We start from the raw sequence: 19,565 nt of genomic DNA, 5'->3' as shown, positions 1-19,565 counted from the left end.
AGACTAACAAATGCAAGCTACTTCTTTCTACGGGACAAACCTAATTGAGCCCGGTAGTCAAGTCAGTTCTGCTACAGGGCTTGCTTTGAAAACGTGAATATTACAACACAAGTAACATAATAGGGCACGATCTGTTACGTGAATTTTTTTGGCTTGCTTATGCGTGATTTCATCTGTGAGAAACACCACGTGAACAAAGAACACGGCACCCAGCTGAACCAAGCCATGTACGAAAACACAACATGCTCACACGCATGCATAACTCAACACCTGCCAGCCACCTCACTTCACTGCACATGCTACGAGCCACACTCATCCGTATCTTGTGTCACGATGTCTTCTATTCAATTTCAAAAAAACGTGTCATAGTAGACACACAAACTAGTCCGATGCCCACGACCACAAAGTACATTTCCCAGATTTTTTCAAGGTAAAGTATTATATTTATTGTAGTATTTATGTATTTCTCAACCATTTAACACTTGTAAAAATGTGCTACCATTTTTACTTCCTGTTCTTTTTTGTCATTGACCAAGTTTTTGAACACAGTGCCCTCAATCCCCTTTTCGCCATAAGACTTGTGATTTTTATTGTGCAATACTGCATAGCTCCGTGATTTTTAGAAACACATGTCACATTACAGAATTGACTGTACGTGGCTATTTTAACCTAGATTCAAGCCCATTCTGCTAGAATATTATCAGTATTAGCACGTGTATCTTACAGAATCTTACAGATCTCAAAGAATTATATATATTGGCTCATGGTTTTTAAGAAAACTCAAAACTACCCAACAAACAGCTTCAAAGGACATTATTCCAGGGTTTTCTACTTTAATTATCCATAATAGTTTTGATAATCCTTGAGTTCACTTGACCTGTCCTCAAATAACTTATGTATCACTGAAATCTAGAAATTAAAGAATACAGGGCACCTGGGCGGCTCAGTCACTTGAGCTTCTGATTTCAGCTCAGGTCATGATCTCATGGTTCATGAGTTCAAGCCCTGCATGAGGCTCTCTGCTGTTAGCAGGGAGCCTGCTTCGGATCTTCTCTCCCTCCCCTGCCCTCCCATTTTCTCTCCCTCTCTCTCTCTCTTTCTGTCAAAATAAATAAATAAACTTAAAAAAAGAGAAATTATAGAACACAAGTATAAAGGTCAGATATTCTGCAGCTGACTTAGCATGAGCTTACGTATTAGATGATGGTGAAATGGTCTTAGTTTACATATTAGGACACTTCAAAGAAAACCATGGGCTGCCATTATCCATTGGACTCTACTTTTAGAGCTAAAAATATCAGGCTACTGATTCTTTTTCATAACTTTTGATCATTTGTATATTTTTCCCTAAAGTGCAAGATCTGCCTCTATTGGTTTTGTATACATATATAAAAATATTATCAATTTATCACTTATTATATTATGCCCTATTATATATTATATACATATAATATATATAAATGTTTAATATTAGTCAACTTATGTTACTTTAAAGCACAAGATCTGCTTCTGTTGATTTTATAAATATATATATGCTATTTAATATTATATAAATTATATATTTCATATATGTTTAATATTAGCTGATCTAAATATTGAATATTATCATACATAGGAATTACTTAGAATTTTTTATTCCATTACTTGAAAAATGGAAGGAATTTTTTGGTAATATAAAATCTTCATTACTCACATATCCTTCTTTCAATATTATTATTACCACCCTGTATATTTATAGAAGATTTTAGCACCTTGAAAATACCTCGTAAGTTACCTAGATACTTCTTATGTCTTGCAAATAAAGAGAGAGTCATTATTAGCTTATACATAGAGTTAGGCCTGAGGCTACTTTAACAGAGAAGGTCAGGGTTAAAGCTAAGGTTTGAACAATCAGTATCCTCTGATAATTTTGATTAAAAGAGTTAACTTTTATAATAATTTTATAAATGACTTGGAGAGGATATTCTGCTTTAATAGTAATTTTCTTCAAAGTTTCCTAAATTTTTATCACTTAGGTCAATAAACTTAGCACTCCGTAGACAGAAGGTTGGCTGTTCCACAAAGATTTTTCAATTTGGTTCCTTTCTTTGGTGAAGCATGTTAAATTTTTTGACTCCTTCATTTACATAAACATTAAAATTTTGGACAGCTAACTTTGCCCCTACAAGATTTTTCATACATTCTTTCCCAAAGTTTGGTACTATGTATCAAAGACATACTATGTTAAATTATAATTATAGGTATATTTATCAAATGCTTCTGGGTTTTGAGGACTTCATGATAGTGAAACAGACTTACTTATCACAGGCACAGGTTTTTAAAAATCCAGAGATTCTGTAAGTAAGACCATAGGGTAACTATAAGCTTTTATCATAATATAACAAAATGGAGGCATGAGGCTCTGCAGCTTTCAGTCACCACTTGTAAGGCTTTGAGTCTGTCAGAGAAATGCTACAAACAGAACGGACGGAGTTCCCGATTCACTGCTGTGCCCCCCACCAGCCAGGCAGTAGACAACATGCAGGGATAGACAACTTCCTTCCATAGATGTACACTTCACAAAAACGCTGTCTCCCACTCAGCTTTCCCCTTCCCCCTACTTCACACTGTTCTTATCTGATGGTATTTGACGGCTTTCTAAAGTTGAATTCATGTAGGTTACCTTTAATATTGAAAATGAATCTTGAAAATCAAATATTTACTAGTTCTAGCTCATGCGGTTGATTTACACACCTCCCGATATTGTCAGTATGCAAAGACCCTACTGTCAGAAGAAATAATTTCCTTCTGAAAATTCAGCAAATCATTGTTTTGCATTGTTTGAATTTGAAAACTCCTTTTTTGATGAATAAATTAAAATCTGGATATTGTCACCAGGGGTAAGTAGTTTTTCCTAGGTTTTCTAAATCTGGAGATGGGTGCTTTAGACGTGATGTTCATATGCCTTAAGAAAACGTCACGGTTTCAGTGGGCAAGAATTTGGTGTATCAAAGCCTGACTCAAATGCCAGTGTACATATACATTTTAGTATCTTGGGTGATCTGTAAAGTGCTGAATGTGAGAGTCGGAGAAGTACCGAGTGAGAAGTACTTTCTCTGCTGGCCACTTCCCACTCTGCTGTTCCATACCCCATGCACACTTTTTTTTTGCTAAGTTTTTGACATCTGTTAGGTTCTCATCAGCGTAAATGTGCTCATGTTAAACTAGGTGTGAGACACAAATATGGGCCTTCCCATCCTTTTACATTCACAAGTTTTTTAACCAGTCTGAAATCTGTGACGTACAGTAAGCTGGGAGCCACCATAAATTCTTCACAGACCCTGTACATTCAGAGAGCTCCTTTCTGTCCTACATTCTCTGCAGTAGAGTAAAAAGCGCATGTTTTCCATGAGTGGGCATTTCTCCATAGATGACGACCTCATACCTGAAGTCAAAATGTATACCATAATTTTACATGGTATCTGCACAAACTGATCAGTGTTTGGGATTCCTCTACTGGAGGAGAATAAAGAGAATCTAGAGTTTGCCAAGTGTAAGAACCATGTAAAACCAGAAGGGTTTCCCCATTCACACCTGACTCAGCTGCCTTATTTGGAGGCAAAATTCTGGATTTTCATTCTTCCTTTCTGGTCTGTCCTTTGCCAGGGCCTCCCCATCTTCCTAACCTCTAAGTGTTGTTCCAGGGCTGAGTCTTGGACTTCTCTCTTCTACCTACACCCATTTCCCTGGTGATTTCATTTAACTTCATAGTTGTGAATACCATCTATTTGCTAAAGGTCTACAATTTCCTTCTTTTTTTTCTTTTCTTTTCTTTCTTTTTTTTTTTTTTACACTTACTTATTTATTTTGGGGGTGGGGTGGGGCAGAGAGAGAGGGACAGCAAGAATCCTAAGCAGAGTCTACGATGTCAGCACAGAGCCTGATGCAGTGCTCAGTTGCACAAACCGTGAGATTATAATCTGAGCCAAAATCAAGAGTCAGACCCTTAACCAACTGAGCCACCCAGGTGCCCCCAAAGGACTACATTTCTGTGTCCAATCCGTACCTCCCTCTCTTGATTTCCAGACTCACATATTTCCACTTGGGTGTCTAACAAGACTCTCAAACTCAGTACGTCCAAAATTGAACTCCCAGTCAATCCCACTTTCAAGTGGGTTTCTCCCAGTCTTTCCCATTAAAAAAAAATAATAACCTGATTCCTCTAGCTGCTCTAACCAAAATCCTTCACTCTTCTGTTTCTTACTTCCCATATCCAATCCAACAAGCAGATTCGGTTGGAAGTCAAGGGTTCCCCATCTCACAGAGTAGAAGCCAACGCCCTTATGATGACCCACAAGACCATCGTGACCTGCTCGCCAAAGGGCTGAGTGATGTCATCTCCTACCACTCTCCCCCTGTTCATCCGTGTCAGCCTCACTGGCACGTGTGCTGCTCCTACAACAGCCCAAGCATAGTCCTGCATTATGCCAGTCATTCCTCTGGGTGGAACCTCTCACCGTCAAGTATCTATATGCTTAACAGTCATTATTTTATCAGATCTGTACTCAAATGTCACTCAACAAGAGGCATTCCTTGGTCACCTTAGCTAAAATTACACTTCCTTGCCATTCCTACCCCCATTCCCTACTTTATTTTTTTCTTTGTACTTATCACCATCTAGCACAGTAGATAGTCCACTTATTACTCTTGCTTAGTGTCTGTCACTCCTCAATAGAATGTAAGCTCCACAAAAGGACACATTTTTGCCTAATTTTTCACTGCTATATTTTGAGGGCCTAGACCAGCACCTGGCACATAGTTTTCACTCAGTAACTATTCGCTGCATAAATGAAAGGTTTTTAAAAAACAAAAAATAAAAGCCACACAATATAATATGCCACAGTAATAACAGGTACTGTGATTAGTCATCAATAATCTATCTTCTTAACTACATAAGAATCTTCTAAAGGCAGAAATCTTCTCTTACATCTTTTTTCATTCTTAGTGATTGGCACAGAATGTTACATATACAGCAATCACTCAGTTAACTATTTGACAGCAGAAAATTTTGCCTAAAGACAAATCACTAGGAGACAAAAACAGAACAGAATAATTATCTAATTCAACATTAAACAGAAAGGTAAGGAAGAATGACTGTAAAAGTAGCCTTTTCCCCTCTGGTGCTTATAAGCAATAGCTTTCAGTGCTAATTGAGGACATCCACTCTGAAAATGATTACGGACGCCATGAGTCTAGATGGCTACCATACTTGTAGTCAAGGGCAGAGGTAGAAGGTTGGCTCTGGACTAGACACCTTGGCCACTCATCTGAGTTTATCTTTGGGATCAGAACCTGGAATGGTGGAGACTTTTTAAGAATTATTATATAGTTTTCTCTTCTATAAAATTGTAATAACATTTGAGACTATGATTACACTTCTTCAAAATTAAGTGACTTTTGTAGGTCAAAGCTTGAACAGCCAAAGGTTCATGGAGAAATGGCAAAGACAGTCATCAACATAACATTACAAATAACGACAGCAAGAGGCTGAAGAAGGTGACGCTGAGCCAGTCCAAGCCACATAGGACCTGTACGTGAAATATAAATAAACTATAAAATGGTTACACCCAGACAGGTTTGCAATGTAATTTAGGCTCACATTTAAACTGGTTTGAACACATGCTAAAGAAGTACAGTGGAAATAAAATGAAAGGAAATCTTGATTTCTTCAAGTGTGACTCCTTGAAGAAAAGTGTTTGCTCACCTAATTTTTAGAAAAGCAACAACTGTTATAGGATTAAAAAAATAATAACGATAAATAAAGGATCCAGATTCTGAGCAAGAATTCTGAGTTCCATGTAGAAAATGAAGAGAAATGAAGAAAAAGGCAAAAACAAACCAAAAAACCAAATCCTGATTTTCAAAAATACACCAAAATCACAGAATTATCCATATTACACAACATAGAGACAAGAAATGATTCTGTATATCTACCCATCAAATGCCTATGACTTAATGTCTAGGTTCACTAAGCAAATAATAATACAACAATACAAAGCACCAAAGCATTCCCTAGTTTTCACATTCTTTTGTTATTTTATATCATCTTAATTATGTTTCCTTAGAATCACCTGACCTGTCTAATAATCTACATATCTACTGGTAAGCACACAAAACATCAAACAGAATACACTTGGTAGGAAACAGGGCAAGAGTTTTGATATTGACAGTAATTCTTTTGTGCACAACAACTCAAGCGGGTTTCTTTTTTCCATTTCTCCCTACTGTCACCCACTCCAACCATGAATATAACTTACGTGGGACATGTAAAATTAGCTCAGCTAAATTAGCCTGATCCAACATTACATAAGGCAACATCAGTAGCTGTGTGAACAGGACACAAACCACTCAACACCAAGGTTCCACACAATACTGGCTCCCCAATGAATCTCAGTGCTTCAACAAGATCACTTAATGCTCTTTCAAAATTTGAAGCCAAGGAGTAAACTCAGAAACAACGTTCTGCCTAGGCCTGTGGTCCTAGCACTCAGATAAATTTTAGCTCTGTAAAATAACTTTGTTGCCACTTGGTAGCAAAAAACAGAACTTTCTATTGACCACTAACTCTGTGTGAACATACTGTATTTCAACACGCTCACTGAACAGGAAAAGCTGGATGTTTTGTGTTATTCTAACACTCAATAACAAGCCCATAAACTACCGGATAAAAGCTGGGAATGGTTTCCTTTTACTAGCTTACCCAGTTTAGTGGCGCCCTCTGGTGGGTACTCAGGAAACTGGCCCTCGGAAGGGACACTGACGGTTCTCCTCAGGCATCGCCCTTTGGTGGAATCTGTCTGCTGCTCCTGTCCTCCCTCCACAGGTATCTAGTTAACCAAAAGACAAAAGACGTGAAACTCAATAGTGAACTTGCCATAGCTACCTTCACACTGAATATTTTTAGCTAATAAAGATAGGAGTTCATAATCATTAGAGCAAAGTAGGCAAAATGTAGAAAGCAAGTATTTACAACTGTAAGACATTACCCACCCCTTGTGAGGAAGTTTTTCTTTAAAAAGGAACCTGAAAGATCAGGAAAGGTGAGTATGTAAATGAGCTTTACCTGAAGTATGCACAAGTCATATCCAGGTGTGTACCTGTTTTGGGTGCTCAGAAAACAAAACACCCACACAAAGACTCTTTTATAATCAGAAACTGGTTCACAAGCTCCAATTCTTCTGACCAATGCTCAATAAGGTAAACAGAAATAAAAGCCAGCCAGGAAGAATTAGCTCCAAAACTCAATTTAAAGAAGGTTTTGTTAGATAAAAATAGTAAAATCACCAGATTTTCTTCAATTTTGCAATTAAGCATTTAGAGACAGTTAATAAAATACATTTCACTGGAAACTTGCATAGATACCTATATCAAATGGCATATTTTCTTCTAAAAGTGAGATTCATTATTAAAACCCTAAAAATTTTCTTTCTGGCCTAATTTCAGGGATCTATCAAGTGTTGTTTGCATATGTGGAATAAGAACTATGAATGGTACAAAAGATCTCTAATACCAATAACTGTTTTAAAACGTACTCACAGGTCATCATTGTAGAGTTACAGGATGACTCTAAGTCCCCCTGCCCCCTGTTTTTGGTAATATGCTAAAAGACCAAATCATTTTTGTTTACTGGCAGAGGGCAAAAGCTTTTTCACAAAGATATTTTACCAGGAACCTTTATCAGAATCAACAATAATATTGGTAACATCTTAAATAGTTTGGCAAAACACGTCAGTAATTGAGCACAGTTTCTAATTTTGTCTGGCTCCAATACTGAAATTTCAACAAAATTCAGTAATAATGATTAGCATTGAGCTCTTACTTTGTGCAAAGCTAAGGAATTTACCTGTGTGACATTATGAGGGAGACATTATCATCATCCCTTTTTACAGGTGAGGAATAATTTATTTCTCCAAATGATTACAGTGGACACATCAACTGATCCAGCCAAGTCGGGATAGATACAGGCTTAACTTTATATGCTTAACTTTATATGCCTTCTGCCTCACCTCGGTAACCCAACTCCTCTGCCTGGGGTCAAAGGGATGACAGCAAGGGAAACTCTCTGTGTTACTGAGGATCTGAAGAGCAAAGTCCTAATGTCTTCACAGGAACTAAAAGGCTGAACACTCTTTAAAGGACCCCAAATTCCCCATTTCCTCATGACCATAAAACTATGGCTAGTGCTTGCACATCGGGAAACCACAGGCAGAATTAAGAAAAATTCTAAAAAAATAAGGGGAGACCAAATAATTTCATCAATAAGGACATGAGCTCTTCCAAAAGTCCAAAGTCCTCTGTAATATAAGACTTTACGGACAGTAATCTAAATCATCCATCCATCCCTTTCAGGATGGAAATTAATTATCTCTACTTAAATAATTAAAAGAGTAGCAGTACCAAGAAGTCAGATAACTTCCTCTGAGAAAGGCAAAGATGTGTCCTCTACCTGCCTTCAAAGCAGGATAGAATGGGGAAACATAGTTTGAGTCTTTGAACGAAGAGATGAACATAAATAAACACAACTATTTTTGTTCTACCTCTAAAAATTCTTGTTACCTGAAATAATGAAGGCCTAAGCCTCACAGAAAAAAGACAGTAGTTGTTTTTATATTTTAGGAAGGAATGACCCATTACGATCTTTTCTGTAGAAATTTATAAAGGCCGTATCCAGGAAAAAGAAAGAAATGGCTTCTACTATCATATACGTTGTCTCTAACGTAACTAAGGAAGAGAAATATAAAATATATCAAACTTCTTATACGGGCCTAAAATTCACTCACACAACTATTTTCTCAAAGTTTTCATACAGAGTCTTCATTTCCCACTCTTGAAACTTAAACTGTGATTGAAAATTCCATTCAAAGGACTGATGTGGGAAACAGAGGCGAAAGAAAAAGCATCAAATGTCCTTACAACTTACAGTCCATTGGGGCACCCGAGTGGCTCTGCCAGTTAAGCGTCGGACTCTTGATTTTGCCTCAGGTCATGATCTCACGGTGTATGATGGAGCCCCACGTGGAGCCTGCTTGCGATTCTCTCTCTTCCTCTCTCTCTCTGCCCCTTCCCCACTTGAGCGCACACACTCTCTCTCTTTTTCTGTCTCCAAATAAATAAATAAACTTAAACAAAACAAAACAAAACAACTTACAGTCCACTGAGACAGGCAGAGTGACATTCCTTTAGAAACTCAGCTGCCTCGATGATGACACTTTGCTAAGGGGCAAAACGCAATCTTAGCTTAGCATTATACCAACTTCTAGGATCCCGTAAGGCTACTTTAACATACAAAAATTCCTTTGGAAACTTCCTTTATCTCCACCCCCCAAGATATAGGTTGGCAATCATCCTCTAAGCACTCGGCCCACTGATACACAACCGAAGGGTCTCGTGACTGAGCTTTTACTAAACAGTCATAAATGACCTTTTCCTAACAACAGCCGGTCCCTCAGGATCCTCGAAACCTTGTTTCCAAAATACCTTGGAGGCTTGTGCTGTCCCGAACCCACCCCCAACCTGAAGGAATATAATCAGTCACCTGTCACAACCCCAGTGCAGCTTTCTACCCAGAGGTCCTGTCCCCAGGCTTTAACAAAACCACCTTTTTGCACCTAAGACCTCTCAACAATTCTTTATTGGCCGTAGGCTCCAAACCCCAACATTTCCACATCAGTATCACTCTGAAAGGTTAGGGCATTTTTACCTCTCATTCAGGATTTGAGGGAGAATAGTGTTGACTTTTATTCTAAACCTGCATATCTTAACAATATTTTACTTTTACAGCACTATTGATTGATCCTTACCTAAAATAATTTTTAAAACATATTGATCTACCCTTTGAAAATTAGAGGGATCGTATTCCAAGTATCTTCAAATGAACTAAGCTGGAGTTCACAAGTCTCAGAACACAGCCAGAGAGATCAGTTTTACAAAGTCAATTTTAGGAAAGCAATTCTGTCCTTTCTGATTTGCCCTAATTTAGTTCACGAGTTCACACTTGCTTGTTTGCACTGAATTAGTCCTTAAATATTATAGCTCTTCCTAGTTCCAAAAAAATTAGAGGACTTTTTCTTTTCACCTCTTTGTCCTTATACTGTGCTTCTGAGTGCTCTGTTTCCTCAGGGGAGGCAGGTGGGTGGGTAAGTGCTTTCATTCATTCCATTTTACAAAGAGAAAGGAGAACACAGTAAGGAGTAAATGGCTTCTCGGGTATCTAAGATATGTTAATAACAAAGTCAAACTGAATCTCTGACTCTCAGTCCTCTTTGTTAGTTCCAAATCATCCATGGCAATGAAGAGCAACATGGGACAAACAAATCAGGTTACTTAGAAAACATTATATACGTAACATATACCTCTATGTTTTCTGCCAAATCACCTTTCATTTTGTTTAGAATTACATAGGAATTAATTTCCATTTCAGTCAGAGTACACACACATTAATAGTCAAGTACAGGAAACCAAGATAATGCTAACAGCAAAAGAAAGCATTTCTGGGGCACATGATTCCAAGTTTATCTGTCGTATAGGGCTTCTGCATAAGCTTTTCCACCAGGAAAGGATTCTGCTAAAAGAGTGCTTTAATACTACTACCTTATAGAGTAAGTGCAAACTCCCTAAGGCAGTATACCAGGCTTCCCACAATCTGGCCACTGTCTGAGTGTCCAGCTTCGTGCAGCTTTTACATTCTAGGAATACCAAATTGCTTGCACTTCCCTAATATATTCCCTATTTTGTAGTTCAGCGCCTTTGCTTAGTTGGTTCTCTCAGCCTGAAATATCTTTCCTTACTTTCTTATCTACACCTGCCAAGCAAACTCCTAGTCACCCTAAGGCTTAGGACAGGCATTACCTCCTCCAGAAATCCTCCCTTCTACCAAGTCCCTAAGAGGAGGGTAAGGTACACCTCCTCAAGGTTCCTCCAACAGCATCTTCTGGCTCTGTCACCGCACCTATTACACTGAATTATAATTATGCATTTGAACGACTAATTCTGTAAGCTGTAAGTCAACAGCTTGTACCTTACCAGTCAATGGCCAAGCCCTGTAATAGCTCCAGCCCACAAATGAATGAATGAATATTTGATACCTAGAGACGGGGGCCACATCAGGCAAAGGAAAAAACTGGCCAAGAAATTGTAAACATACAACTTTTGTTTTGTTTTGGAACAGGAAGAAGGCCAATTTAGCTAGAGCCTCTAGAAGTGTGGTAGAACACAGAAAACCAAAATTTATTATGATTGCATTGAGAGGGGTTTAATACCAGGTCATGCATAATTCAGGAAGCAGTGGGAAACTATTCCAGCTTGTAGACCAGAGGAATGGTAGTTTCTTTATGGGTCTGTCTTCTTCCTACTTCTCCCTCCAAGACATTCCACAGATTAATATTCATAACACACAGCTTTGATCATATCCCTTTCTTTCTTAAGCTTCCTTTGGTAATTACCCATTGCCAATAGCATTTTAATGACACAGATTACAGTCCTTTAGAGTAAATGAATTTCTTTCTTTCATTCTACCCCCATTTACTTGTGCTATTTATCAAATGATATTTAAAAATTGGGGCCCGTGGGTGGCTCAGTCAGTTAAGTTTCTGACTCTGGCTCAGGTCATGATCTCACGGTTTGTGGGTACCCCGTGTGGAGTACTGTGCTGACAGCTCAGAGCCTGAAGCCTGCTTCAGATTCTGTGTCTCCCTCTCTTTCTGCTCCTCTCCTGCTCACATTCTGGTCTCTCTCTCAAAAATTAATAAACATTAAAAAAACTTTAAAAACTTATTTGTCTTATTTCCACCACTGAATTTGATATGGGGGAGAAAGAGGAAGGAACTGTGTTTTATTCTTTGTAACTCCTAACCAATGAATGCATATATAGGGGCACATTATGTATTTGCTGAATAACCTGAAAATGATTCTGAATGAAATATGCCATGGGTAGTTTACCAGAGGACAAATAATAGTTGATTTTTTAGCTTTTTTTTTTTTTTTTTTTGCTGTTTGCACAAAGCCTTAAGTGTTATTTTCATCAATATATCTGAGTGTAAATATTGCTTTTCAAAAGCAGTAAAGATATTCTAAAACATTTTAAAATTGCATTATTACTACCTTGTTGCTTATATGCTAGCTCCTAGCTTTAAAAATTCCAAATACAGAAAGTAGAAACTGAATAATAGGAATTATTTTTCCTAATGACTTGGTTTTGCCGAAAGAAAGAAATCACAAATTCGGCTTTCTTCTGTATTTTTATACTGGCTGTACCTTGAAGGGTTCACGATTGTCCTCTCTGCCACTTCCCTCAGCTCCCTAATCTCTCGTTTACTTGGCCTTATCTCTTGGAGCAAAATGGAATTCAAATGGCCTCCTACGCCCTCTTTGAACTGGGGTGGTGCCAAGCCAGCTGGGGCCTTTTCTGGCATCCGGGCAGGGAAGTATATTTCATAACACATCAGCAGCGTCTGTTTGGCACAATTTGCATGAAGCAATTTACTGAACCAACGAGTCATTTCTCAAGGTGATACTCCTGGCAGAATTCTCTTTCAGCATTCTTCCCAGACCTACCCTTCTGTTATAGTCTCAAATTGGTAAGGAGTGTGTTTAACACTCTTCCCATGTATATCCCCCAAGCAGACGTGTTCCCGTTTCTGACAGGAAACATGCAGAGTTAAGAGAGAGCACTAAAAGATCCCACACTGAATACATGAGTGGTACTAGACTAATATAATCCTCCCACATTCCAGCAGTGCCTGGCCTAGGATTCAGTTTAAATCCTTATGGAACCTCTTAATTATCTTTTGAACACAGCAGTAAACACCCTGGTGATTAGTTGATTAAGGTTTTAAACAGCATCTTTAGATAATTTTAGCAGGAAATTCCTTAAACTCCTTGTTTCAATGAATTCTAAATCTTCAATTTGAAATTCCAAGGAGAAGTGTTATACTTCTCATGGTAGTGTGGGTGAAAGGTAGAAGAGTGACAGCATACTCTGGTCCTTCCACAAAAAAAAATGGGTTTCTAATCTTTTCCTGTAATGAAATTAACAACATATTAAGTTTATCATTTAAGTAGCAGGTACAGCAATGGCTTTACATTTTCTTTTGGGAGAGACTTAATCCAGTTTTTTCAACTTAATGGTAGAACATACCTGTCTCGGAGCATTAAACTGTTTCTGTATCTGCTTTGTATATTCATTATCCCTTCATCATCCCTGACCCAGTCTATGGCAGTAATCTTCACTCATTTATTTCCTTCCAATCCCTTTCAATCTACTTTCCACATGATCAACAGAGTTACTTTTTTTTTTCTTTATTTTAATTTTTTGAGAGAGAGAGAGAGAGAGAGAGAGAGAGAGAATGTGAGTGGGGGAGGGACTAACTGAGAAGGAAAGACAGAATCTTAAGCAGACTCGATGCTCAGCATGGAGCCCAACACAGGGCTCAATCTTAGGATGCTGAGATCATGACCTGATCTGGAATCAAGAGTCAGATGCTCGGGGCGCCTGGGTGGCTCAGTCGGTTAAGCATCCGACTTCAGCTCAGGTCACGATCTCATGGTCCGTGAGTTCGAGCCCCGCATCGGGCTCTGGGCTGATGGCTCAGAGCCTGGAGCCTGCTTCTGATTCTGTGTCTCCCTCTTTCTCTGCCCCTCCCCCGTTCATGCTCTGTCTCTCTCTGTCTCAAAAATAAAATAAACGTTAAAAAACAAACAAAAAAAAAAGAGTCAGATGCTTAACTGACTGAGCCACCCAGACGCCCCCTAGAGTTCCTTTACTAAGAAGCAAATTTGATGATGTCATTGCCCTGTTAAATACCTTTCTGTGGTCTAAATCATTTCCAGAATAACATACAAATTCTTTAGCATGGCCTAAAAGGCACTTTACTGTTCAGTTCTTGCTAGCTATCAGCTATTTTTTTTCCTCTTGTAAACTTGATTCCAAGAATTCTGAACATTTTGCAGTTTGCCAAAGAGATATGTTTCTTGAGTTTGTATCCTCATACGTACTTGGAATATCCTTCCCTCCTTCTCCTCCAGCTGAGCTTCTATTTGTCCCTAAAGACATGGCCCAATCATAAATTTTTCTGTAAAATCTTTCTTGGCATTCTTACTTTCACATCACAACCCACCCAGGCAATATGTCAGTTAATCTTTCCCTTATGGTTATAATTTTTGGAAAAAAAAATTTATTGAGGTGAAATTCACTTAACCTAAAATTAACTATTTTAAAATGAATAATTCAATGACATTTATCACATTCAAATGTTGTACGACCATCACTTCTGTCAAGTTCCAAATGACTATAGCTTTCAATTTACCTTGATGTGACCAATAAGACTACATCTTTGCAACCACAATACTGCTCAATAAATAAAAATTAATCAAATATTCAACAATGGAAAAGCAGCTTATGGATTATTTTGTTCCTTTTTTATTATCCAGTTTTAGAAAAAATATGGAATTAAGTCTCATGTTCTGGGCAGATTTATAATACAAAACGAAAAGATAGAAAAGAAGGTTCATCTCCTCTCAAATTTATATTAAGGAAACGGATATTCAGAATCAAAGTTTATAATTTACCTTTTAAAAAATTTATTGGACAAATATTTATTGAGAATTTACTTCTATGTCACGAACTGTTCTAAGCACTGAATAATACAGCATTGAATACAAAATCCCTGCCCTAAAGCTTATGCTTTCATAGGGCAAGAGATACGTAAATATAACAAATTATAAGGCATTTTAGAAGGTGGTAAAGGCTATGAAGGAAAAAAAATCAGAGCCAGGTTAATCAGACCAAAGTTTTGGGTGGAGATAGGAGGAGCAGTTGCAATTTTAAATAGGTTGGTCAGGGTAGGTCTTGTTGAGCAGGTGACAGTAAGTGAAGACTTAAAGGAGTTGAGAGAGTGAATCATTTACTATCAGAGGGATATCAAGGCCTTGAGGCAAGAATATGCTGATATGCTCTAGAATCATAACAATGCCAGAACGACTGGAGTGAGCTGCGCAAGTCTAGGGCCTCTGAAACTTAGAAGAATGGACTTATCATTAACAGAGAGGGGGATGGCCTTTGGCAGGTTTGGGAGGGGAAATTAGGGACCCACTGTGAGGCACGTTAGAGTTGACTATTACATATCCAAGTAGGTGTGTATGGGCAGATGGATATGTGGGTCTAGAGAAGACAGAAGTATAGTCTTGAGATAGAAAACTCGTAAGATTGGAGGAGAGTCCTAAAAAAAGTGAGGCCCAAGGACTGAACTCTGCAGCACTCCTCTGTTAAGATTTAAAGAGAAGAAGAGAAATCTGCACAGATGACTCAGAAGGAACTGACAGAGAGGCAGGAAGAAAAGTAGGAGAGCATGAGAAGCCAGGTGGAGAAAGTGGTTCTAGAAGGAAGGAGCAAATCAACTGTAGGAAATGTCACTGACAGATTGAGTAGTATGAGAACTGAGAACTGACGACTGGATTTAGTGATGTGGGGGTCACCAGTGAGCTTAAGAGAGCAATTTTGGCAGAGGGGTGTAAGAATCTGATGGAGGAGGTTTAAGAGACAATAAAAGGAGAGGAATTAGAGGCAATGGGTTTAAAAGTTTTCAAGAATTTTTGCTGTGAAGGGAAGCAGAGAACGAGGTGGTAATTGGAGCTAGAAGTGAGGTTAATACAGGCTTATTTTTGCTTTTAAAATGGGAAAAATAATAGCATACTGATGGGGAATGATCCAGTAGACAGCAAAAAATTCAAGCTGTAAAAGAAGCAGGGGAGGATTGCCAGTGATTCCTCCTGGAATAGGCAAGAAGGAATGGAACGTGTGCACCTGGAGGGGCTGACCACGGTTGAAGTGTAGTTCAACCACAGTCAAAGGAGACAAATACAGGCATCGGTGGTGGATGGGCAGACACAGTACATGCTAATGAAGTGTGCATAAATTCTCTGCTGGGTGCTTGAGTTTTTCTCGGTGAAATAAGCAGCAAAGTAACCAGCTATAAGAGGGTAATAGAGAAAGGATTAGAACAGAGGAGGTGTGAAAAAAATCACTTTAGAAGTCATTTTGGATTGTGCTACTCAAAAGTGCGGTCCAAGGTCTTATGCTGTTCTGCAAACTGTTTGTTACTGGTTTGCAATAAATAATTTAACAGCACAGAAACAGAAGTGTGCCTCGTGTGATCAATGGGTTTGTTTCATTGTACAGCAACACTTTCCATGAACATGCATAATTTTCATAATTTTATTTCTTCTTTTCTTATGATTATTCGGCACATATTTGTTGAATCGTGATTTCATTTTAGTTAAATCTAATTAAAAATTCGGGCTTATGTTTTTTATGTCTTTTTAAAATGTCATTTTTCTTAACTATTCACTTCATTGTATTTTGTTCACAGTCAAGTGGAGAAAAAACTAGTCCTTCACCACACACAGACTGAGAAGAACTAGTCCAGGAGAGCTGGACAAAATTAAGCTAAGACATGTTTTGGGATTGCCAAGCAGCTAAATTAGGGGTTTACATGAGGATTGCAACCATTAGTTTAAAGAGTGTCAGTATGATGGAGTGGTCTTGTCCAGGCACGTTACATCGCGTGGAATCAGGGCAGGATAGATGAGGGGCAGGATTTAACTGAGTCATCACCATTACCAAAAGAGCATGATAATGTAAGAGAAGGGCAAGGGAATAGTATGCAAGGGGTGATTAGAATGGCTATGAAAATGAGGCAGACTGAAGAGGGGAGATTGGACATTAGAGGTATGAGGGGCAGAAAAGCTTACAGCATCAATGGAAAATAGGTTCCAAAAGGACTGAAGGATTGTTAGAATAAGTAATGAGCTAGGAAGACAGAAGGTGATGATTAGAGTGTAAAACACATGGAACTGAGAGTAAGAAGAAATTATAGCAATGAGGTGGGGTAGAGGAAAATATTTTTGGAGGAAAGGAGGTCAAGGAACTGAGAACCAGTGTGTTAGAAGCATCTCTGAAGATTTAATCCACAAATTAAGGCTGAAGTAGTGTTGCAGATAATGAGCCAGGTGCTCAAATCAACAAAAAATGAGAAGTAATGACTAGGGGCTGGAACATGACTATAAGAGGAGACTCAGGATTTGGACTTTTTAGGGAGGGAGGACAGGAATCAGTCATAAAAGAGGAAGGACACCTAGTACAGGCATTGAGGTATGAGGGCTGTGGGAAGAAAAACAGCCAGCCCTTGATAGGACTTCACAGAAGACGGTGTGTTCAGAGAAGTTACAGGTTCTCATGAAACTAAGAAGTTAAGGGATGCCTACTAAGAACTGGTAGAAGAAACAGCTGATTTTGCTGATGACGGATTGTGAGTTGCAGAGGGTATAGCGATAGGGTTTTAAGAGGTGGGAAAAGATGAGTAGAAGGCAGGGACAGAAAGGAGAAAGGGGGATTTGCAGACACATGCAGAGTGTGGGAGATGAGGGGTTCCCCAATGTCCGGGGCTATTCTTGATGACTGGCATAAAAAGGAATACAGTACATAAGATACTGTTGTAGAAAATTATTCCTCATGAACGGTTATTTTATGAGACAAAAGGGGGCCCAGGCCTGGAATACTCAACTGATCAGTAATCTCTCATCAGTGGATTTTATCTTGGTTCTAGATGTGGCATGTATCTATGCTCTACCTTATGTTCTCTCTATCCTTATGCCATTTAATTTCTTACAGTACACTCTAAATTGAATAAAAGTTAGGTAAGGGCAGAAAGACAGCAAATGATCTGTGTATCATATCACACTGATGTGGCTGATTATTATTAACAACTCTGATAAATGGCTGCTGACAAAGTAGGTTGACTAAAACGAACATTTTCAATTATCTGTGTATTCAGAGTGGATAACTAGAAATCTTCTATACTAATATTCATTCTACCACTTTTTATTATATGTTTCTATGAACATGGCAACTTGTACTAGACTATCCTAGAAAATGCTGACCTTTATTATTTCAATAAAATTTAATAATATTAAAATACTGGAAAAAGGTTATGGGTATGGAGAGGTAACAAAAACAAAGGATATTTTTCAATGGCTGGAGAAAAAGAATAAGCAAGGGCTTCAGAGAGAGCATATTAGCTAGGCCCTCACAAGTAAGAACTGTTTATTAAAATAAAAGAAACTAAAATTCTTTTGTTATTCCCTTGGTTTTACTATATTAAAGACAGTTGACTAAGAGAAGGGATAGAAAAGAAAAGAGAGGAGGAGAGAAGAGAAAAGGGAGATAGGGATCCGCAGCTGAGAACTAAGAAATGTATTTGCTGTTCACTGCTTCCCCTGAACTCATTTTTTGGGAATGATGACCTACTAAATTGATATTCTACCTACAGCTTTTTAGATATTTACATGTATTTTGGGCAATTAATCTTTGCCCTTTGTTGAATCAGATCTTTTCTTCTTCCCTCCCGTTATCTCTCTTCTTTGTCAAGATCATATTCACTCATTTTTTTACGTCGTGGAGGTGGAGAGTGAAACCATTTTATGGACCTACCAAACCAGAATGATATCAACTATCTGAAAAATCACCAATAAGCAAATGAGTTATTTGGATGTGGAAGGATGTGTACATTTTAACGGTCTGAGTAAAGAAGCAAATGGTATATGATAAGTTCAAGGGCTTTTTAATTTGGCGGGAGAGAAAGTTCACCTAGAACCTGATGCCTATGCTAGTTACATTCCATCAGCCCCTCCAGATGCACTCTCTGCCCTTCTCTCCCTCTCTGTGTGTTTCAGAAAGCAAACCTCAACAAAACACATGAAGAGCAATATTTTCCCCTCTGGCTTCAAGTTAGATTTGGCCAGTAGGTAACAACTGACAAGAAACCAGAAGGCAGGAAAAGTGCTGGAGTGTTTATTCCCCTTTGCTTCCTCCTTGCTGGCTGCTGATGTTCAGGTAGAAGTTGTGCTCTTTTGTGTAGCACCACAGCCACTGTCATAGCCCCCACATGCAACCGTTCTTTGGTTTCCAGAAGCACTGCTCTCTCCCTTTGCCCTGGAAGTCTAGGGTCATAACTGCTTTCTGCTGTTACTACTTCATGGCGCTTCACACTCTTTGGTGGGTCCCTTATGCTGCCCACATCTCTGTCAATAGACCCTTTATTAACCTCTTTCAATTAGTCCCCTGACAGTGCCATTTATTACCTGCTAGTTGCTACACTGACATCACTTCCAGTAGCCTTTCTGGGTGATTTTGGGGGCCAGGTCTACACAATCCCAACTGTCATCATTCCAAATTTCTCAACTCAATATCTATTTCACAATTCCTTAGTGAAAATCCACCCTCATCTTGTTGAACTCGCTTCTTCATGATGACTGTAATCATTATGACGCGGGCAGCCCTTTAGACTTACAGGCATACCGCAGAGCCATTTCAGGTTCTGTTCCAGACCAATGCAACAAAACGAGACAAATGAATTTTTTGGTTTGCCCACAGATATATGTTATGTTTACATTATACTCTATTAAATGTGCAATAGCATTATATCTAAAAACCAACGTACATACCTTAATTTTAAGATACTTTATTAGCAAAT

At 38.5% G+C, this 19,565-nt stretch overlaps 1 protein-coding gene across 4 annotated transcripts in view; it reads right to left on the bottom strand.

The window, feature by feature from the left end:
- The window catches only part of RASAL2 (RAS protein activator like 2), a 349,271-nt gene that overhangs the window by 151,644 nt on the left and 178,062 nt on the right, over window positions 1–19,565 (bottom strand). For all 4 annotated transcript variants that reach the window (XM_049634019.1, XM_049634018.1, XM_049634015.1 and 1 more), the window contains exon 3: window positions 6,740–6,866. In XM_049634019.1, the coding sequence (XP_049489976.1) occupies window positions 6,740–6,866 (127 nt within the window). The remainder of the gene's footprint in view (window positions 1–6,739; window positions 6,867–19,565) is intronic.

The sequence above is a fragment of the Panthera uncia genome, chromosome F1, assembly GCF_023721935.1.
Source record: "Panthera uncia isolate 11264 chromosome F1, Puncia_PCG_1.0, whole genome shotgun sequence".
Classification (NCBI taxonomy): domain Eukaryota; kingdom Metazoa; phylum Chordata; class Mammalia; order Carnivora; family Felidae; genus Panthera; species Panthera uncia.
Note: the sequence above shows the minus strand (reverse complement) of the source record. Positions and strands in the feature narration are given on the sequence as shown.